The sequence below is a fragment of the Leptopilina heterotoma genome, unplaced genomic scaffold (assembly GCF_015476425.1).
Source record: "Leptopilina heterotoma isolate Lh14 unplaced genomic scaffold, ASM1547642v1 Lhet_76, whole genome shotgun sequence".
In the NCBI taxonomy this organism is placed as follows: domain Eukaryota; kingdom Metazoa; phylum Arthropoda; class Insecta; order Hymenoptera; family Figitidae; genus Leptopilina; species Leptopilina heterotoma.
The window spans coordinates 329366-353973 of NW_025111175.1; the positions used below are offsets into that span (position 1 = coordinate 329366).

At 21.8% G+C, this 24608-nt stretch overlaps 1 protein-coding gene across 3 annotated transcripts in view; it reads left to right on the forward strand.

The window, feature by feature from the left end:
• LOC122510847 (polypyrimidine tract-binding protein 1) overlaps positions 1 to 24608 on the forward strand; it is a 319096-nt gene that overhangs the window by 113833 nt on the left and 180655 nt on the right. For all 3 annotated transcript variants that reach the window (XM_043625786.1, XM_043625787.1, XM_043625788.1), the window contains exon 2: positions 24416 to 24520. In XM_043625786.1, the coding sequence (XP_043481721.1) occupies positions 24416 to 24520 (105 nt within the window). The remainder of the gene's footprint in view (positions 1 to 24415; positions 24521 to 24608) is intronic.

The following is a 24608-nucleotide window of genomic DNA, read 5'->3' on the forward strand; positions in this document are numbered from 1 at the left end:
GTAAATTCTTCATTCACTGGGAATATTATACAATTGGAGGGCACGCCGTTGACAATAAATTTCAGGAAATTAGGTTGAGATATTAAAGCAAATTACCATGAAATGAGCACGACTCACACAAAATTAAATATTCCATACTGCGACTACAATATTATTTTGTTTTAACCTAATATTCTTATCAACATTCAAGCATTTTCCATTATTTTCCTCTCTTTTTTATCGAAATTACATTTCTTTATCAAATGCCAGATTTCAATTACATAATCCACTAAAACCGAAATAGAAAGAAAATACATTCATGCATTATATTTTTATTATCATTATTATTATTTCTATTATTATTTTTATTAATATTTTTATTATCATTTTTATTATAATTTTTACTTTTATTTCTATTATTATTAATAAATAATTATGTACTACGTAGTTGAATAAAATTTTTTACATTATTTTTTTACTCACTAATTATAAATTTATAATTGTATTATTTTATATATTATTTTATATTTTTAGTGAAATACAGAATAATTTCCGATTGTTATGAATTTTCTTGCTCGCTCCAAATATAATGGGGGATTTGAAATTCATTGTAATTTTACTTTGAGAAAAATATGTTAATAAAGTATAAAAATAAAAACAAAATATTATTCACCGCATCATTAATCAACTATACGAAAACCGCAAAATGTATTTGAATAGCAGTTCATCGACAATGCCACTTCAATTAAATGGTTTTCAAAAAAAAAGATGAAAATACCTCTCATATTTTTCAGCCTTAAATTATTTGTTAAATGTAATAAAAAGTTTTTGTTTTTTTTAATATAATGAGGAAGAGTATTCATTTTGCTTTTTTGTATTTTATTATTAAATTATTGTTTGTATTTTATTATAATAAAAAAAAAATTTGGCTCTATAGACAAAAGTAGGTTATAAAAAAAGAAATTATTATTGAAAAATCGTATTTTCTTTGTTTATAATTTTTATATATTATTTATATTTTTATTTTTTATCCTTATGTGGGTAAATAATTTTTTTTTGTATTATTTTATTTAAAAATATACATACAAGAATGTAGTGATATCAATATATAGGTGTAGATGTTGGATATTGGTTATCTGACACGTTTCATACTCGCAAAGAGAAAAATGCCAATAAAACCATTATCGTTCGAAAGTTTCTCTCTTTGCTTTTTTGGTCCCGACCAGGCAGACACTTACCAATAACTTATCGTGTTACATTTTTGTCGCGATTACCTTTCATATGAGAGGAGTTTTACTTTCAATTTTTCTTTCCCGTTTTCTTTTTTTGCTTTTTCTTATTATTATTATTTTTCAGTATTCTTTGTGCTACGATAAATCATCTTAGCTCTTGACACCTGTCGCCCACTTGAGTCAAGGAGCAAGTACCAAAAAGAAAAAAGAAAAAAAATTCCCACCTCACACACCTTATTTTTCTTTAAAAATGTATTAACCCCCCTCCCCCTCCCGCTCTTCAAATCCTCGTTGGACAATTATTATTATTAGATGAATTAAATTTTTTATAAACTTTTAAAAAAATGTAATTCAATAATATATTTTTATTTATTTAATCTCTTTGTTTATTATTTTATTAATTATTATTAATTAATAAATAAATAATTAATTATTATTAATTAATAAATAAATAATTAATTATTATTTAATAAATAAATAATTAATTATTATTTAATTAATAAATAATTAATTATTATTAATTAATAAATAAATAATTATTATTATTCTACTTGCTACTATTTTATTCCTGTTAACTAATAAATTTTTTTCTTCTTTGTTACAGGTAAGCTTGTCTTATCCGCAATAATCAGTTGCTCTACATTAAGGTAAAAATTATCACATTGAAAATTTTTATTAAAATAAAAAAATTCACTCTATTTACAAATTGTAAAATGTTAATTAGTATAAAATGTATGGTGAATTTCTACTTGGAAATTTTAGGTTTACATTGACTAAACGAGCGAAAATGTACTTTTCAACACTTTCGACTCAGGGTTTACCTAATTTCAAGTTTCTTCCACTAATGCACTCCCAAGACGAATGCATTTTACGAGGCTAAAAAGTGTTTAAGCACGCGTGTCGTCTTTCAACAAAAAAAAAAAAAAAATAAAAAAAGGAGGAAGAAAAAAAAACAGTATAGTAATTTTTCTCTACTCTCCATCTCTTTAAAATAAATTATCTCCCGTCTGCACATTAACATTTTCTCCAAAAGAAAAAAAAACTTTATTTTCCATTAAAATTTTATAATAATTTTTCTTCACATATAAAAAAGAAAATAATAATGTCAAGAAAAGTTGGAATACAGAGAAAATTTTAATCATTAATCAGTAAATTTATAATTATTAAATATAAAATCGGATAATAATAAAGAAATAAAAATTATTAAATTAATAATTAGAACAGCAATAATGATAATTTTGACGAAAAAAAAAATAATCGTTTAAAGTACTGAGAAAAACTAATTATTATTCTTCTTATTATTACAGATTAATTATTAATTCGTAATAATAATTAATTATTGTACATTAATAATTTTTATACCACTTTTTACGTTTTATTTCATTACGATTATTATTTCCTAATTATTCCTATTTTTACCTATTACTAATTAATTATTACAATTTAATTATTAATTTTTAATAATAATAATTCATTATTGTTGTAACCATTTTTATTTGCTTAAATATTGATAATAATCCTTATTATTAAATGATTATTTTTTAGATAAATAAAACTTAAACAGTCGTAAATGTTTCTTTAAAAAAAAAAAAAAAATCGGAAAATAAGATGAAAATTTTCTAAAATTGTAATTCTTACAAATGCGATTGCCAATTGAAATGATGTTCCCTCCCTTTGGAGTTTAATTGTCCTTTTAATTTTTCATTATTTCCGTTCGATGAGAAAGCCAAGAATGGATTTTCGCAAATGAATCATTGCCGTTTTAGTTTCCTCTCGACAAATGCATTCTTTCGTAATTGGAGAAAATTTATTTCAAACTAATTTGCTGAGAAAAACTTCAAAAAAAAAAAAAAAAATTTGAAATAGAAAAAATATGTTTGGGAAAAAAACGTACACATTGAAAAAGAAATGAAAATTTAAATAAATTTTCGGATTTTATTAAATTTTTGGTATTTTCTACCTATTAAAGAATATTTTTTCTATTTCATTTTTCTCTTTGTTGATGTTGAGAATATTTTATTAAAATATTTTTAAAATTAAAATAAATTTTTTCTTAAATTTGTACCTTATCTGTGTACTGCTGGGAATTATTTTTTTAATATCACTCTAACTTGTTTTATTTTGAATGTAATGAAACATTTTTTTACTTTTTTTTTTATTTTGATTTTTTCTGAATTTAATGGATTTTGAAATTAAATTTCTCAAAGAATTGTTTTATTACTGTAAAATATTGAAATTTCTCTGCTTAATTGACGAAATGTTTAGAATTCTAGGATTAATATTCGAATATTTTTATTTTGAATTTCTCAACTTTAACTATTTTTTTTCCAATATTTTGTAAATTCTTCCACAATTATTTAATAAACTAATTTTTTTTAACTTTTTTTTATTTTATTTTTTTTAATTTCATCAAAATTTTGTAAATTTAGTTTAAATAAATAGAAAAAAAAAATTTTTTCTCTATTCTAATTGTTTTTGTAATTTTCTAACCATTTTTGTAATTTTAGTCTTAAAAAAATAAAGGAAATCACTTTTCTTCTCTATTCTATAATTTTCTTTTGTAATTTTTTCAAAAATTTTGTAAATTGAGTTTAAAAATATAAAAGAAATCAATTTTTCTCTCTACTCTATAATTATTTTTGTATTTTTTTCAAAAATTTTATAAATTTAGTTAAAAAAGAAGAAATAAAACAATTGTTCTCTTTATTCTATATTTCTATATTTGAAAAAGAAGAATAATAATAAAAATATTTTTTATTGAACTATCAAATTTATAATGAAATCTGAAAATTTATTTCCATTTGTTCAATTTCTAAAAATAGTGAAATTTGAAATAGAATTTTTAGATTTTAATTTGTAAATAGTAAAATTTTTTTTATTTATATTAAAATTTATTTTTATTATTTTTCTTTTTATTTATAGCCCGTTTGGGCGTTTACATATTAATAAATTATAAAAAATAGTTATCCTTTACTTTTTTGGTTTAAAAAAGGAAAGTTTTCTATAAAATACATCAAATTTTGATTAATTAACTTCATTACAAAAATTATTCAATTTTACATTCAATCTTAGATTAAATTTTCTTTTTCTACTTGTAAATATCCCCCCCCCCCCAACGATCGAGAAAAAAAAAGATAAGATCACGAAGAAATTTACTAAGAAAAAAAATTCAATAAAGATTCTTGACTAAATTTTTTCTTCTCCCCCCCCCCCAGAAATACGCGAGTAAAAAATAAAGATAGTGAACCAAACACACACACAGAGAGTAAGTTTATCGTAAAATGCACAAATTACTTTGTTTTTTTTCGGTTTTTTTTTTCTTGATCATAAAGTCATGTTAGGTATACCTAGTAACCGGAGAGTTGAAAACCGAAAGAAGTACAACACCAGGAAAAGGAAAAGGGGTGGTGAGAATAGGGAAAGAAGGAAAAAGGGGGGGTGGGGTGGGTTTGAGATGGGGCTTGAGGTGGAATGGTTGCGCTTCTAGCCAACAAAGCGGGCGCGAAGCGTAGCCCGAAAACTTTTGATAACGCTTGCAAATTGCTTTTGAAAATAGAATAACAATTCAATTTCAGTGAGAACCGGTTGGGGAGGGGAAGGGGGTTATCCGAAGTGAGGGGAATTTAGAGAGAAGAAGGGAGGGATGAGGCTGTACACTTTGCGGGGTGAGAATAGTTGTTTGCAAGTTATAGTGTTTGTTGTGTAGACTTGTGAAAAGTCTCGACAAAATAGAGTGAAAAAAAAAAAAATTCACACACGAGAGAAAAAAAAAATCGAATCTGAGAAAAAGTAGTGACTATGAGAAAATATTTAGATTGTTTTTTGTAGTTTGGAAACTGATTATTTTGACTTGTATTTTGCACTTTTATTTTCATTTTCACTTTTACTTTCATTTTCACTTTCACTTTCACTTTGACGGATTTTTATTTTCACTTTCGCATTTATTTTTACTTTCACTTTCAATTTGATGGATTTTTATTTTCATTTTCACTTTGGTAGATTTTTATTTTCACTTTTATTTTTTACTTTCACTTTTATTTTCACTTTTACTTTAAATTCAATATTTATTTTTTTTTAGAGAACTTTTAATTTAATGAAAAGTGAAAATAAATCAAAATCTGTTAAAGTAAAAGTATTGATAAAAATTTGTCAAAGTAAAAGTGAAAGTGAAAATAAAATTCTGTCAAAGTAAACGTAAAAGTGTTAATAAAAATCTGTCAAAGTAAAAGTGAAAGTGCAAATAAAAATCTGTCAAAGTAAAAGTGAAAGTGTAAATAAAAAATAAAAATCTGTCAAAGTGAAAATGAAAGTGAAAATAGGAATCTAAGAAAGTGAAAATGAAAGGGAAAATGATAAGTAAAACTAAAAATGAAAGTGAAGTTAAAAATTTATTAAAGTTAGAGGAAAAATTTTGGTAAAAAATAAAAATTTATAAAAGTGAAAATATAAAATAAAAATTTGTCAAAACGAAAGTGAAGACAAAATTCTTCCAAAATGTGAAAGTGAAAATAAAATTCAAATTTTTCAGAATTCAGAATATAAAATTTCGAAATAGAAAAAGGAGGGGAAAAAAGGAAAAAAAAGGGAGAGACAGAGTAATGAGAGAGAAAAAGAAAAAGAGAGAAAGAGAAGGAGAGAGATGAAGAAAGAGAGAGAGAGAGAGACGAATACGGAAACGGCTAAGAAATGTCGAACTGAAGAAAACGACTTGAGGCAAGAAGAAAGAAAGCAAAAAAAAAATCCGTACAGAGATAAGACCATATATGGCGTGCCAATCTTGTCGCACATCCGGCATCGGATATTCACTTCCGTTATGAGAAAGAGCCATTCTCAAGTATATATCTATACTATATGTACCCTTTTCGGTATGATTTTTCCCCCTTTGTCACAATTCTTCTTCTTCTCCTTCTTCTTCTTTTTCCTTTTCTTCTCCAACTCCTTCTCTTTGAATATATTGCATTCCAAAAAAGAAAATGAAAAAAAAAAAAAAAATTGACCCGTATCAACCTTCAAAAAAGTAAAAAAGAAAAAATTGCCAAGGAAATTGCAATTTTATAGCTGAAAGAGAATACAACGATTTGAAATGCAATTTTCCATTTTTTTTTTCACCCACCCACCCACCCACCCACACACACACACACGTAGAAAAAAGCAAAATCGACCAACACAAAAAAACGGAATTATTATTTGAAAAATGATGTCTTTTCAGTATTCAGATTTCAAAAAGTTCAATTTCTATGCGAAAAGTGGTATGATAAAAATAGAAAAAAAAATTCTATTCTCCAGTCGATAGAAGCAAAAAAAAAAAAAAAATTATGGATAGATATTTTTGAGCGGGTGAAAAAGGTTTTGAAATTTTTACTCGATCACTCTTGTTGTTATTCAATTTTTGTCAAATAGAAAAAAAATAGAGAATAGAAGGGAAGAATTTTTCCTTTAGTGCGGTGAAACTACTGTTAAAGTTAAATTCAAGATTTATGAAGAGAAAATATTTTTAAACATTTTTAGCAGTTATAATGAATGTGAGAATGGAAATTACAATAAATGAAAATGACAATAAAAATGGAAACAAGTAAATACGTATTAAAACTTTAATTAAATTAACTATTTAATAAATAACTAATTACAATAAATACCTGATTAGAACTGATTTCTTAAAATTAAAAAAATTATTATAGAATCCCTAAAATTATTATCAGTGAAGTTAAAATTCCCGAAAGTTAATTTTTTTTGTAACTATATACTATAATATACTTGACGAGTAGTTTACGTTCATATGAATAGAAAAATAAAAAGAAAACGTTTTCTTTTCTATGCTAATAAATTTTTTTTTTTGCCTCTCTATTATTGAAGTATTTTTTTTCTATATTCTTTTTATATTTATACATGTAGGTCTCTTTAAATTTCTCTTTTGATTTTTCGAGATAAAGAAAGTTCAAAGAGTTTTGAAATGAAGGCGTCTCTAAAGTGAAGCTTTTTATCGACTGTTTCGCACTCGACCTAACGAGAAAGTTTAATGAATGAAATATTATTTTGTTCTTTTTTCATTTATTTATTTCTTTCAAATGTTTCGTCAAAGCGCAAAAGCAAGTAAAAAATGGGAAAACTAACTCGATATTTCTAAAAAGAAAAATTGTATATTCACATATGTTTGGCAATATAGTTTCCATTGAAGATAGACTTAATTAATTATTAATTTATTAATTTGGAATCTTTGGTAGTTATTAATTAATTAAATTACTGAAAATTTTAAATAAAGATTGTTAAATTTGCTAATACTAGAAATCCAAAAACTATTCTTAAAAATGATAATTCAATTCTTTAAAACAATTCAATTATTTTCAAAAAAATACTCGAAATTCAATTATTTAAAAAAAATTAATATAATTCATCCAAAATTCAATTATTTTCATAAATAATCAAATCACAGGAAATCAATTAATTTAAAATAGCATTTTCAGAAAAATTCGAAAAAAATCAATTATTTAACAAAATTTTTATACAATGCTTCACAATAATTCAATTACTTTCACTAATAATAAAATTTTTCATGAAAATACAATTTTTTAATAAAATTCTAAGAATTCAATTATTTTTAAAAACAATAAAACTCATCGAAGAACTTTGAATTATTTTGAATACTATTTTAAATTAATTAATCGAAAAGTTCAATTATTTACCATTTTTAAAAATAAAGTTTTCCATAACAATTCAATGATTTAAAATAAAATTTTCATAATATTTATTATATTTCGAAAAAATTAATTATTTAAAAGTTAAAACAATGATTATAAAAAATCTTAATTATGAAGAATTTAGTTATTTTTAAAAATAACAAAATTTTTCATAGAAATTTAATTTTTTTGTAAAATTTTAATAACATTTTTCTCAATAATTCAATTATTTTCATAAACAATAAAATTCTTCTCAGGAATTCAATTATTTTGGAAAATTTTAATAAAATTCTTTGCAACTATTCAATTATTTTCATGAATAATAAAATTCATTGCAGGATTTCAATTATTTTTAATAAAATTTTACAGGAATTGATCAAAAAATGCAATTATTCTTAAAAATTTAATATCAATTCCTCGAAAAAATGAATTATTTAAAAAAATATTTTTTTAAAAATACTTTTCGCAATTCAATGATTTTCAATATTTACTATTTTCATAAAATTTCCAATCAAAGTTCAATTATTGAAAATTTTTTTTTTAAATCTTCCTAAGAATTCAATTTTTTTATGAATAATAAATATTTCTCAGGAATTCAATTATTTAAATTAGAATTTACATAAAATTAGTTGAAAGAAAATTGAAACATTTTTATAAAATTCTTCGCAAGAATTTAATTATTTTTATAAATATTTAAATATTATTTCATGAATAATAAAATTCGTTGCTGAAATTTAATTTATTAGCAAGATAAGAAAGAAGTAATATATTTTTGATGAAAATTAGGAAAAAGTGAGGAAACTAAAAATATAGAATGAAATTATTGTAAGTTTTGCGAGTTTTTTTGGTCGTCAAATTTAATTTTTCGATAGCTATACTTTTTTTACTAATTTTTTTAGTTTGAAAACTACTTTTTGCTACTTTTTTAAAATTAATTATCGACTGCGAAGTCTGGTATTTTCAAGTAGTAATTTCTTTAATTAATGGTAGTTTCAAATTTCAATTAATGATTACTTCAATATTATTTGTGGCTTGCATTCTATGTTTGCTTCAATATTTGTAATTTTAATTTGCTTTTCTTTAAATACTAAAATTCAATAAATTTTACAATTTTATTGAATCTAATTATTTCAATTGAATTAATAGTAGTTACAAAATTTTAATTAATCATTAATTGCAAACCGGAAAAAATCTTCTTTCAAAAATAATATTCCATTTATTTCGTCATTATGTTTTATATATACAAAAAAGTTTTTTCTTCCTGTTTTTTTGTATTTTATTTTTTTTTTTGTATTTTTTTTTGTATTTTTTTTTTTTTTTGAAACAGTATAAAAGTAGGAAAAGTTATTTTAGTATAAGAAAAGTGATTGAAGTTTTGCTGCGGTGTTGTAACAGTTGAATAGTAATCAGCGTGTAAAATGCATGCTATTTTGTATTCAAAATCTTCAAACTATAATGTCTTTATGGAAACGCGAATTCATGAAGACAACCTTCCAGTTTTGAAACTTCCCTCATTGTTCCCAGGTTTTGCCATTCTACAGATTTTCTCTCTCTCTCTCTCTCACACTCTCTCTTTCCCCTGTCTCTTTAAGAATCCCTACGTACTGGATGGTAATGCCATTTTGGACAATGACGGAAATGATAGAAATATTTTACAGTTCGGTAATAATATATACCTATAACTATTAATTTTATCCGCACGAAATTTTCACCAATTACATAAATTTTCTTCTGAATGGAATTTTCATTTTTATTTACCCTAATAGTCATTGAATAATTACGAAAATAATTTCGAATTTTTATTGTATTTTTTATTTTTTAAATATACAAAAATACAAAAATTTTTAAAAAAAATTTTTAACTATTTTATTATAGTAGAATAAATATTTAATTAATAATTTTCAGTAAATTTTATTCATATTATCAATATGCTACTAATAAACATTTTTTTCTCGATAGAATTTTGTTTACAGCAAAATTATAATTCAGTCGAATTATTCTTATAAGTAAAATTTTAATTTAATTATTGAATTATTTTTATTAGTACAGAATTTTAATTTTGTTATTGAATTATGGATTATGATTATGATTCTTATTTTAATTTAGCTAAAAAAGTATAAAGTGAAATAAAAATATAGAAATAAAAACTTTGGCAAATTTTAATTTAGCTAAAAAAGAAAAAGTGTATAAAGTGAATTAAAAATACGGAAATAAAAAATAGAAAAAAAAATACAACAAATAGAAATGAAAAGGAAAATAAAAATATTCCATTTGTTAGATAAATCAACATTGAAGTACAAAACTTTAAATTGAATTTTTTCCCACGCTAGATAAAAGAGTAAAAGAATTTTTTTTTTTAAATAAGTTGATATTTAAAAATGTGATTTTTATGTTTATTTTCTACATTTTACATTTTACTTTAATGGAAGTTATCTTTACATTATTTTTTCTTCATTCAATCTGATTTAGTCCTTGACAATTGATACTGAAAAGTTTAATTTAAACTCTTAGAAATAATTCAAAAAAAAAAAAAATTAATAAAATTATTTGAAACGATTTACGAAAATTACGAAAATTCTTTCGACGAATTTTTAAAATTTTTAAAAATAACTAAATTTTTCTAGGAATTTGATTAAAATTAATTGAATTTCTGCGATGATAATTTATATAAATTCTTTTCCCCCTATAATCAAAAATATAAATAATTTTTTCTTCAGTTAAAAAAATTATTTTACATTAGTCATATTTGAGAATCTTCTTCGAATATTTTTTTATATTTTCTCCTTTTTTTTTTCTTTTCGAAGAACTCGTTTGTTGAGAATATTTTTCTTCTATTTGACATAGTATGTATGCATCTTGAAAATATATATTATGACTTTTGAAATGATTTGTTTTGTATCCTGACAAGATATCGTAAGTTTCCGCTTTTTGCGCCCGCTGAGCTATTACATTGTTAACTACACATCGTTAGTGGAAAGTGCCTTTCGTCGTCAAAGTTTCTAGAAGCAAAAGAGAGCGAGTGAGAGAGAGCGAGAGAACCAAGCTTGGAGAGGAAGCAACTTCATCTCAATTTATCGCGACTTTGGTTCATAAAGAACTCAAAAAGAAACTTAGTTTCTTGTCAATTTTTCCTACGACCTCTAACACGCTTTTTTCTCATTTCTCCCTTCCTTTTTTTCCTTCCCTTTCTCTCTCTCTCTCTCTCTCTCTCTCTCTCTCTCTCTCTCTCTCTCTCTCTCTCTCTTTAGTTGAATTCTGCCTCTGTTTTTTTCACCGCAGAAACGATCTATCTTTAACGCTTTTTCTTTCTCACACCGCGCGTCAAACTATACGTCAGCGTCGAAGATAATAGGTTTACCGAACAAAGTTTTCGATTATGAGAGGTGAGGAGAGGGAGAGGGGTGGGGGAAAACGGAAAAGTGAGGAAAATTATGTAATTGGTGAAAAGTAGAAGGAAAAAAACTCTTTTTTTCACGCTCTCTCTTTCTCTCTCTGAGACGAGCTCTGAGACTTGACTATTCAGCCACTTTTGGTTTGCGAAGGCAAATTTACTGAAGATATTAAATCTTCTTTTGCTGCGTAAAGACATTCATGAAAAACAGATAACGAAGAGGGAGGATTTTTTTTCTCCCTCCCTTCCTCCCCCCTACACTCACTTTCCACTATTTTCTCTTTTATAAAAGAAAACCATTTTTCAAATTATTAAATTCTTATCATTAATTTTTGCACCGTCAAACAAATTCAAGTAGGAAAAAGAAAAGAAATAATTAAAATTTTTTTTTTAATCAATAATAATAATTATTATTAACTATAAATCGAAATTATCTATTTTTCCCTTTTTAAAAAATAAAAAATTGTTAAAAAAATTAGAAAGAAGAAAATATTTTGCACATTTTCTGCTTCTCAACTACAATATTCATAAACAAAGTACAAGTTTTTAAAAGAAAATAATAAAATTCAAATTTTGTTTGAGAAATTTTAAATTTATTTTGTAAAAAATATTAACAAAAATTTCTATTTGTTAAATAATTAACAATTCTATTTGTTAAATATTTGTTAATTCTATTTGTTAAATAATTTCGAAATTGATTTCGAAAACATCAATTCAACAGGAATTAAAATTCTTCAAAAGATTCAAATTCAAACCTTTTTGAAATTCAACAACTTAGAAGAATATTTATTATAAAAAACGAAGAAATTGATTACTTCGAGTCGAAGACTCGGAGTGATCGGTTTCTTCGTTTTTTATAATAAATTAAAGATAACCGAGTGATAAGATTATTATTTTATATAATAGAAATAGGTTATTACTGTAATTTTTTCAAAATTATTTTCATCATTTTAATTCAATTATTATTTTCTAGAATTTTTAAATAAAATTCTTCTTTAAATCAATTATCTTTAATAATTTTATGAAAAAGTTCTGCTTTGAAGATTTTTAAATCCATTTGTTTACAATTCAATTTTACGTGAAATTTCAATTATTCAAAAAATCCTTCAATTTTTATTAAAAAATTAAATATTAAAAAATAAACACTTTAGATAATTTCAGAAAAAAAATTCAAACTTTTTCAAAATAATTAATTCTATACAGAATTGTTGGTTTATAAGTATAAAAAATAAACATTTTCAAAGAATTTATTTTAAAACTTTTTCAAAAATCAATTATTTCTTAAAATTCATGCTATAATGCTTTTAATATTCAAATATTATTCGAATATTTAAATTATTTGAATAATAAATATTCAAAACTAAAATTTTTGACTGAAATTAATTTTTATGAAATGTAAATCAATTTTTATTAGAAAATTCTACGAGGAATTCAATTATTTCAATGCAAAAAAGAAATAATTTATTAAATATTTAAATATTTCTTAAAATTGAATTTTTATGAAGAATTTTACGAAAATTTATAAAAAAAAACTTAATTCTTTCGGCGAATTTAAAAAAAAAAAATTTAATTATTGCTAAGAAATTTATAAAATAATTAAATAGTAATTAATTAATTTAGTAAATAATTGAATTTCTATAAAATTTTATCATTTATGAAAATAATTGAATTTTTTAAACGAATTTTATTTAAAATAATTGTTATTCTCAGAAGAATTTTATCATTTATAGAAATAATTGAATTCTTGCGAAGAATTGGATAAAAAATTTTCTTCAAATATTTGATTATAATAATAATTGAATTCTTTCAACGAATTTTTAGTAAAATTTTGAAAATTTTTTTGAAATAATTTATTTTTCTTTCGACGAATTTTAAATTATTTTAATAAAATTTTTAATAGTGATTTTCCGGGAATTCAATTAAAGTTCTATTAAAAATAACTAAAATTCTATGATAAGTATAATATTTATGAAAATAATTGAATTTTTTAAACGAATTTTATTCAAAATTTAAAAAAATAATTGATTTCCTGAGAAGAAATTTATTATTTATAGGAATAATTGAATTCTTGCTAAGAATTGGATAAAATTTTTTTTGTAATAATTGATTCTAATAATAATTGAATTCTTTCGACGAATATTAAAAAAAATTTAAGAATAATTACATTTTTCGAGAAACTCGATTAAAATTGTATTAAAAATAATTGAAATTCTGCAATTAATTTTTTTATTTATGAAAATAATTCAATCCCTGTAAAAAATTTAATTATTTATTGAAAATAATTAAATTATTGCGAAGAAATTTATAAAAAAAATTTGTAAATAATAGAATTCATTTGAAATTGATGAAAATTTTTGAAAATAATTGAAATTTTACCAAAAATTTTATTAAAAACTTTTAAAAAATTGAATTTTGTCAAAAATTTTATTAAAAACTTTTTTATAAAATTTGAATTTTGCCCAAAGTTTTATTGAAATTTTTTTAAATAATTGAATTTTAGAAAAGAATTATAACATTGCTCAAATGTATGCATTTAACCATTTTTTGATTATAAAAATTTTTACTTTTATTTTTAAAATATAATTTCATATGAAAATAAAAAATGTTTTTTATGTATTTTTATGCACCATAGAAAAAGGAACCATACGCGCGATATTTTAGCTGGTAATAATAATAATTTTGATCAAAATAACTTTTAAGTCAATGAACTATGTTTGAATTCATGTTTCCTGCTAAAAATTAAAATTACTACTAGTATTAATTAAAAATTATATTTATATTTTCAAATTACTTCTAAATAAAAATACTTTCAATTAAAATTGCTTTCAATTCAAAATACGATTAATTAAAAAGATCAGTAATAATTTTAAGATACTTTTAATTTTAACTACTATACTAGTATAGCCTACTAGTAGCAATACTACTAGTAGCTAGTATCAATTGTCATTTCTGTTATTAAGTAAAAATATCATTTAAAATAAATTCATTATTATAATTAAATTTCTTAACAATAATTGAAATGATTATTAAATAAATATTTCCCATTTATTAAAAAATAAAAGTTACTATTTTTCTGAATAATTTTTTTTTACCACTAAAAAAATAAAAATTCTCCAGTTCAGCTTTTTAACTAAAGCGGACATTTGTTTTTAACGCTATTTTTCTCCTGTCAATGCGAAGAGTTAGTGAAAAAGTGTTTGAGTGTGAGTATTAGTGTATGTGGCGAATGCGATAGAGACGTTGAAGAAAAATAAGTCTGTTTGGCGAACCAAGTCCATAATCCGTATGTCCGCGAGTAATAAATAATACAACAGTTTTGTGATGGTTTTAGTGGACAGTAGATGTGCTGGGATAAGACCCCGGCAGTATTACGCTGCAAAATACACGAGAATCTCAAAACAACACTATCTCTGGACCAGTTGATCCGACAGCATCAAAAAAACCACCATTTTCTGCGTTATATTTTTTTCTCCCTCTAAAAAACAAAAAAAAAAAAAAAAAAACAATTTTTTTTTCTCTCTCTAACCGACCTCTAATGGATCTTACCAAGAGTTATACACTAAACGAGCGTAGAAAATATTCAGTAACCTTTCCCCTTGTTTGAAAAAGCATGTTCTTGATCTCTGAAGAGATAAATGAAAAATTACGTTAAATAAAAATTGCACTCTCTAAATCAACTTTACTCTGCAAAACTAAATTAACGAAAATTGAGCTAATAATTCACGTTAGTAGCAATTTTTAATTAAAAAAAGTATAAAGTAAACTAAAAATAAAAATTAACTAAAAAAGTTGTAATATTTGACTGAAAATTAGTATTCTTGCTTATGGTAAATAATAGTGTTTACTAACTCAAATTTATTCATCAAAATAAAAATTCAAAAGAAGAAATAAATCAATATAGTTGAAAATTAACCTAAAAATAACTTTCAAAAAATCCAAAACGTAATTAATCTTTAAAGATTCTTTATAACAATTAATACTAAAAAAACACTAATATTTCCAGCAATTTGGTTTATGAATTTTTTTTCTTTTCAATTTTGCTTTCAAACATTGTAGTGTTTTCCTTCAAACCAAAAAAAAAAGTAGAAAACAAAATACACATCTAATGCAATGTGACAAAATACTCACCAGTAAATTTGTGGGATAAATTGTGCAAAAAAAAAAAAGAAAAAAACAAAAATAAAAAAGAAGAAAAAAAAGGAATTAAAAAGTGTGTAAAAAAAACCCCCGGAATAAAGTGAGGAAAAACAAATGAGATATAAAATCAGAGTGAAAAATAAACGAAATAGAAAATAAATAGACGTGAAAAATATAAATGTATTTTGTCTCTAAAAAATAAAATAAAAAAACCTTCTGCTGGGAAGATAACTAAATTTTCGTTTGATTTGTTGGGTTGAATTGAATATTTTCCGCATGAACAACGAAAACGCAATAGAACGCGATGGTATTCAATTACAGTAACCGTATTATAGTTGCATTTACAAAAACATTTATGGGAAAAAACATTGGCTCTCTCTCTCTCTCTTTCTCTTTTTTCTATTATGCTTATATTACTTTGAAAATTAATTAATATTATTTTCCAAAAAAAAATTTATCGAAATATGGAGAAATATATTGTTTGAAATTTTCTTTTTTTTTTTTTGTTTATTTATTTAATTGTAAATTCATGGTATATTAAAATCATGAATACAATTTGAGTATCGCGTTTCGTAATTTTCGATCTGATCGTTATTTACGGAGATTGATAGTAATTATTGAATTTTAACAACGTGAAATTTAATTTCGAAAGCCGTATATATTGTATCGATATTTATATATTTTTTTTTTATTTTTTAAAAATGTTACTATTCATCAATGGTATTTGTAATTATCGTTTATTATTTTACATAATATTGACAATTGAGATGTGTTTTTTGATTTTAATTATCTTTGCGCCTCGACGTTAATCACTTCACTAACAAGGCTCAGATCATTATCATTCGACTCTCTGTTATATTAACAGTAGAGTAAATAAATAACAGTACCGAAAAAAATTATTACTAATTATAATAATAAAAAAAAAATAATAATAAAAAAAATAATAATAACATTAATAAAATAATAATAAAACTAATAATAAAAATAATAATAATAATAATAATAATAATAAAAATAATAATAATAATAATAATAATAATAATAATAATAATAATAATAATAATAATAATAATAAACTATTTGTTTCTCTTTTACTATTTAAAGCGGTCTTTTAAAATTCTAATACTGAAAAATGATAAAAGTAAATTAGAAAAAAAATAATTTTACATTAAAGTGAACAAAGAATTTATCTATTTTCTATTTTTCTTAGTTCATTTTTTTGTATTGTTTTGTTTTATTTTATTTATTTTTTTCTATTTTTTTTTTTTTTATAAAAGAGAATAAAAATGGAAATATAAAAGAAACTTGAGTAATAAACTTTCCTTTTAGTACTTGAACCTTGCGCTATATATAAGAGAAACAGTTTCTCAAACTAATATTATTTTAGTAGCATTTGATCGTTGATTTCCGGAAATGAAGATATAGAATCATCACGTAGCGTCATCCTCTTGAGAAAACAATCGCGGATAGATAACTGGAAACATATCAAAACTCCACGCTTTCAGAGAGAAAGAGAGAGAGAGAGACAGCGGAGATTTATATATAGTGCAGAATTACTCTCTTACTTCTCCTGTCAGTATTTTTTTTATATATATACATAAAAGATACAAAATTTTGATCAAAATTTTCGCATTTATAAATATTATGAATAATATCCTTTTTTTTGGAGGAAAATTTTTTTGAAAAAAAAATAATATTATTAACAATTTTAATTATTCAACACTTGAATTTGACCATAATTGAATTTCTGCGCAGAATTTTATTACTTTTGAAAATAATTGAATTCTTGAGAAGAATTTTATTAAAATATCTTTTTAAACAATTGAATTCTTTTGTGAAATTTTATTCAAATATTAGAAGAATTTTTTTAAAATTACTTTGAAAAAAATTTTATTGTTAAAAAGAATTTCATTATTTATGAAAATAATTCAATGTTAAATTATTTAATTAAATTTAATTAAAGAAGAAATTTAATTGAAAATTGAATGACAATCATAATTAAATTCTAATAAATACATTACAGGAAGGCTTTTTAAAATAATTTAATTTCTTTTATGAATTTTAATAAAATTATTAAGATTGAAAAATGTAATTACATTTTTCGAGAAATTCAATTAAAGTTGTTTTAAAAACAATTGAAATTCTACGATGAGTTTTATGATTTATTAAAATAATTGAATTCTTTTAAGAAAAATTTTATTATTATTGAACATAATTAAATTTCTGCGAAGGATTTTATTTACTCTTGAAAACAATTGAATTTATGCAATAATTTTGTAACCTCTCCAAAATAAAATTTTTTAGTTGCTTTAACTAAAATTTTTCTATAATTTTTAATAATTTTTGAAAAATTTTTTTGAGAATTTTCAAATTCATTTGTTTTTAACTGAAATTCATTTTTAAATCAATTTTCATTAGAAATTCTACGAGAATTCAATTATTTAAATAAAGAAATAAATAATTTAGTGAATAATAATTCAATGTCTCTTAAAATTCAATTCTCATAAAGAATTTTATCAACAAATTTACTTTATTTTTAAGAATATAATTACATTTTTCGAGGAATTCGATTTAAAATTTTATTAAAAATAATTGAAATGATAAATAATTCTGCAATTAGTTTTATATTTTTTTTATATTTTATTATTTTTGAAAATAATTGAATGATTGCGAAGAAATTTATAAATATAATTGGTAAATAATTGAATTCCTGTGAAACTTTTATTATTTTATGAAAATAATTAAAGGTTTGTGTAGAATTTTTTTAAAATTTTTTTAAAATAATTGAATTCTTTTGGAAAATTATATTAAAATAGTGAAATAAATTGAAAATCATTGACTTCAGAAAATTTTTTTGAAAATAATTGAATTCTATTTTAAATAATTGAATTCATGTGAAATTTTTACTTTTTTTTTGAACATAATTGAATGTTCGTGTAGAATCTTATTAAATTTTTTTTTTAAATAATTGAATTTCTGGAAAAAATTTTAATATTTATTAAGATAGTAGAATTCTTTCAATTCAATTTTTAAATAACTGAATTCTTTTGACGAATTTTAATAAAATTTTTAAAAATTTTTTCGTGGAATTCGAATTTGATTAAAATTGTATTAAAAATAAATAAATAATTGAAATTCCATAATAAGTTTTATTATTTATGAAAATAATTGAATTTCTAAAAAGAATTTTATTATTTACGAAAATAATTGAATCCCCGTAAAAATTTTATTATTTATGAAAATAATTGAATGATTGCGAAGAAATTTATAAAAATAAATGTAAATAATGAAATTCCTGTGAAATTGTTATCATTTTTGGAAAATAATTAAAAGTTTGTGGAGAATTTTATTAAATTTTTTTTAAATAATTGAATTTCGGAGAAGAATTTAATTATTTCTGAAGATAATTGAAATTTTGATGAGAATTTTTGAAAAACATTTGAACATAATTGAATTTCTGCGAAGAATTTTATTACTTTTGAAAATAATTGAATTTCTGTAATCGTTTATAAATAACTTTTTGAAAATTCTCCAAATTATATCGTACAATTTACGAGCTTTTCGTCCTTTTTTCAATTTGAAAAATTGTGAATTTAAATTTAGAGAAATTATTTTATTTATTAATACATATAATTTATTTAAAAATAATAATAATAATTCCTTTATTTATAATAGCAGCAACAAGAAGAGCAAGAACTAAAATTTTAATACAAATGGAGTGACATTATTTCATTAACGAATGAAACGTTAAATTATGCAAATAGCATAAACGTTGAAAATGAGATGATAAAATTCCAATAAAGAAGTAAATTATTGGCTATTCATGGAGCTCTAATATTAACTGAGATTAAAGTAAATTTCGATATATACTTTAGGTGGATTAATCTGTGTGATTGATGTTTTGATCATTTATCATTTTTTTCTTTTGATAAATATTATACACAATCCGTATTATTTCACTTCAATATAATATGCACAAAATTTTAGTCGCAATGTGCTGTATATAAAATAATATTGCTTATTAAACCCAACACAGAGAAAGAGAGAGAGAGAGAGATAATATATAACAACTATCATGTAATCCTCGAACATTATAATTTATATTTCGTTGCGGATCATTTTGCCAAAAATTACCCAGCAAAACTCAAAGTTTACAAATTTTATTTTTTTCTATCATTAAATTATTATTTTTACTAAAAATATTTTAAATTAGTAAAAAATGTTTAGTAATTTGAATTAGTGACTCACTTTTTGCTTTTGAATTAGTAAATTTTACTAATTAATTATAATTTATACAAAGTAAAAATTAGTAAAATTTACTAATTCCAATGGAAAAAGTTTGATGTATAATTTACAAAATAGCAAATATTTTTTCTAATTTCTTATTTTCAAAAACTAAGACAAACGACAACCGCGAAATGTCAACAACAAAAAAAAGACTTGTTTCCTCTCGTATGACAAAAAAAAAAAAAAAAAATAGAAAAAAAGAGTGGGTGGTGATGCAATACGGTTGAAAGAGAATAAATAGATTTTATCCTCTTGTCAACGCGAGAAATCAGCCTTAAGCCAAAGATACGAGAGCTTTATTGGTGCACAGCCTCCGTGACACAAAAATCTTCTTCCCATATACGTGTCCTTTGGCTTAAGTTTCCTTCCGCACATATAGATATATGATATCGCCGCCTTCACGGGATGGGGGATGTTTTCGATCGTTTATGTTTGTACAGCCTGATACATTGTACCAATCCACCTTCACTGCCCCCCGAATCCCCTCACCACCATAAACATTCTATACGACACTCAGAACACGTTCTTCCTATTTTCTTGCCTCTCAAAAGCAAAACGAAAGCGTCCATCAAACACATAAGATGAAACAATTTTGCTTTCTTAAACCTAGAAATTTAATAAAAAAAAAAGAAAAAAAAGAGGAAAATATCAATCACATGACAGGCTGAAATTTTTTACTCAACTTTTATTTATTTAATGATTTAACAATAATTATTTTTTTTATTAGTTTTTTTTTATTTAATGATTTAACAATAATTTTTTTATTAGTTTATTTATTTAATTATTTAATAATAACTAACAACAATTCGCGCGAGGCTGATTTCTCACTCACTTTTTTTTTTAAATAAAATTATCAATTTTAAAAATAATAGAACGTAAAAATTTTTAATTCAAATTTTTTTTTTTTATAAAAATAAAATATGAATTAGAATATATAGTTTTAATATTATTATAATTATAATAATCATATATTCTGACATAGGGAATTCAGGGAAAAGTCAAGAATTTTTATTAAAAGTTATGAAAAAAATTAAATTTATAGCATTCATAAGAAAATTCTGAATTTTTCTGTCTTCTTTGTTTGCCTCATGAACTATGAAATTACCACGAATTCTAAAACAAAACCTTCAATTTTTTCAAATTTCTGACAAAAATTTCTTTTTAAATAACTTAAATCTTGAATAACTATCATAAAATAAATAAATTATTTAATGAATTACTTAAATATTTCTAAATTAATTCAATTTTAAAAGAGTTGCGTTTACAATTTTCATAAATGTAAACTTCAAACGGTTTCAATTTGAAATATTATAAAATTTCAATGTTGAATGAATTCAATTAGAAATTTTAATGAACTTTGATTTGTAAAAAATTTTAATAATTCAAAATCTTCTAAAATTAGTTAAATTTGTCAATATAAATTTAATATATTTAATTAATTATTAAAAATAATGTTCAAAATTTACAAAAAAAATCTCGACAAAATCACAATAATTATCTTTATATAAATAAAAAAATTTTTCTTTAAAATTCAATTATTTTTAGAAATTTTAATAAAATTCTTGTCAAAATTTCCATTATTTTTAAAAAAAATTTCCTCATTTCAATGATTTTCAATATCTACAATTTTAATAAAATTATGCAAAAGAATTCAATTATTTAAAAATAATTTCCATAAAATTGTATCCTCCAAACATTTAATTATTTTCAGAAATAATGAAAATTTCACAGGAATTCAAATGTTTACAAATTTTTTATAAGTTTCTACTGAATAATTAAATTATTTTCAGAAATAATAAAACTTTATTGTAGAATTTCAATTATTTTTAATCACAATTTTAATCAAATTCCTTGAAAAGTGTAATTATTTATTATTCTAAAAAATTTTATTAAAATTCGTCAAAAGAATTCAATTATTTAAAAATTTGTCAATAAAATTCTTTATAAGAATTTAATTTTAAGAAACATTCAATTATACAATAAATAATTTACTTTTGTATTTAAATTTGATTCTCGTAGAATTTTCTAATAAAAATTGATTTGGAAATGAATTTTAAGTTTAAATTTTAAATAATAATAATAATAATAATAATAATAATAATAATAATAATAATAATAATAATAATAATAGAATATGAAAGTAATTTTTTAAAAGTTACAGTAACAATATTCTTAGCCAATTAAAATTTATTCTTAACCAATATTAGTTGGGCTACAGTTTTTCTAAAACGTATTTTCTAATTTTTTACTTTCTAAAAATTTTTTTCTAATATAGGTAGATTTCTAAAAATATTTTTTCTAATGAAGGTGATTTTCTAATTTTCTTTCCTCTAATAAAAGTAATTTTCTAAAAAATTTTCTTTTTAACAATATATTCAAATAAAAATCCTAATTAACAAATAGAAATATTATAGAAATTTTTTTCCTAAAGATATTTAAAATTTTCTAAAAATTGTTTTATAATTATAAATTAATTTTGGAAATTTTGGTATAAAAATTATGCAAATTATTTTTTTTTTCGAAGAAGAACAGAATATTGTTAACAAATTGTGATAAAAAAATAGTAATTTTATAACATTTTTTCTTCTTTTTCAAAAAAAAACATCAAATTTTGTATAAACAGAATTGTGATTAAGAAACGGAAAATATGTAAAATAATTTTTATTTCCTAATCTTAGTGTTTTAACAATTTTTAAAATTTTATCAAAATTATGGAATTTTATAAAATTTTAGGAAAATAAATTTTAGAAAAATAAATTTTAGAAATTATAACTTTTTAGAAAAACTTTTTTTAGAAATCACATTTCATTCGAAATCGCTTTTTTTTTAGACAAAAAGGATTAGAAAATTTTTTTTAGAAAAAGTTATATAAATAATTTTTAATATTTATTAACAATGAAGGAGACACATTTTTTGTTACCGCAGTAATTTTTCTTTTTAATTAATTTACTAAAAGAGAAAAAATGCATATTTTTATTTTATCCAAAAAAAAATATATTAAGGGTAAATAAATAATGTATTTTTCGTGTTATTTCTGAATAATGTTTTTAAGATGTCTAAAATCGAGTTATAAAATTTCATAAATTTCGGTCGAAGCAATTTAAATGCAATATTTATAGCAGATATAGATCTGGTAGCGATGAAAATTGATTTTTTATTCAAGCCCGCAGTGTATGAAGAACTAAATATTTATGATAGAGAAAATCCGTGAAACTTTACATATAGTTTCGATATTAATCAAGACCGGTTGAAATTATTTTCATATACAATAAAGTAAATTGTTATTTTTTTCGATATAATTTTTTTGTTTGTTTATTGAAATAAAAGGAAAATTTAAATAATTGATACAACTATAAATTTTATTGGTGAAATTTGCAATTTTTACAGATAATTTTTTTCAGTGTAAAAAATACATAAATAAGTCCCTATATAAATTAACAAATATATAATTAAATTCCTTTTTTTGGGAATTAGATAAAAATATCTTTTAATACTTTAAAAATTCATAAATTGTTTATTTATAAATTGTTTATAATTTATTTTTATTTCTCTCATCGTATTTATTTCAATCTTTCATCTTTATTTTTCGTTTCATTTTTATTTTTTAACATTTTTTTTTTTGGATTGACGTCCTTTGATCTTTAATTCCACTTTTGTCCTGTTTTCTGTTCACTGAGACGAGTATACACTTTATTCCTTGTAAAGCTCTTTGAATTATCAATTACGTCAAGTTTCTTTCTTCGAGAGAGCATATTTTATTAAGGAATTTACAATATTTTGCCTTGAAGACTCTCAATTTTTTTTTATATTTTTTGTATATGAGTTATTGTATGTGAGAGACATCGAAAAGAAAGGAATGGATTTTTCCAACAAAAAGAGTAAAAAAAATAGTAGTGGAATTTCTATTTAGAAATTTATATTCAAAGTATTGCACACAAATATATATTGTTTGTAAATTTTTTACATTTTTGATATTTTTACTTAAAGGGTTGAGTAAAATTTATTTTAAAAATTCTATTTATATGGTCAAATAGTAGTTTAGAAGTAGCTTTAGTAGTAAAGTAAAGGTAAATTTTTGTCAGACAAAATATTCTTATCTTCATAAAGTGTAAGGTTCAGTAGTAGAGCTACGATTTAGTCAGACAGCAGATTTACGTTGTAGAACGAGTTTCAGTGATAAGTGTCGTATTTAGTCAGACTGACTTTTTACTTTCAAATTAGTAAATTCTACTAAAAAATAATAATTTCTACTAATCAACTTTTGGCTAATTTTAATCATTTTACTAATTACTTTTTACTTTCGAATTAGTAATTTTACTAACAAATAGTAATTTTACTAATAGGTAGTAATTTTACAAATAAATAGTAATTTTACTAATAAATAGTAATGTTACTAATAAATAGTCATTTTACTAATAAATAGTCATTTTACTAATAAATAGTAATTTTACTAACTTATTAGTAAAATTTACTAATTCGCTTAAAATTAGTTCCAGTAGTAAAAAGTCATTTTAATCAGACAATAGTAATAGTTTAAATCTTGTAAAATAAAATTCAGTAGTAAAAGATAGTTCTAGTCAGACAGAAGTAATTAATTAATTAATTAATTAACATAATAATAATAATAATTATACAAAATATATAGTAATACATAATTATTATTGTATTGTGATGTAATATTATAATTATATTGACGTAATTTTTCTTTTTTTCAGAGGGGAAGCGACGAACTTTTATCACAAAGTGGCGCAGTCAGTAATGGTTCAGCGATGAGTCCACAACCACATCACGCCGCCGATAACAACAATGATGCCAAGAAGGTGAGTCAATTATTACCATTTTTATTTTGTTTTTGAATATTATTATTAACAATATATAGTGCATTATTTAATAGTATAAAATTACTTT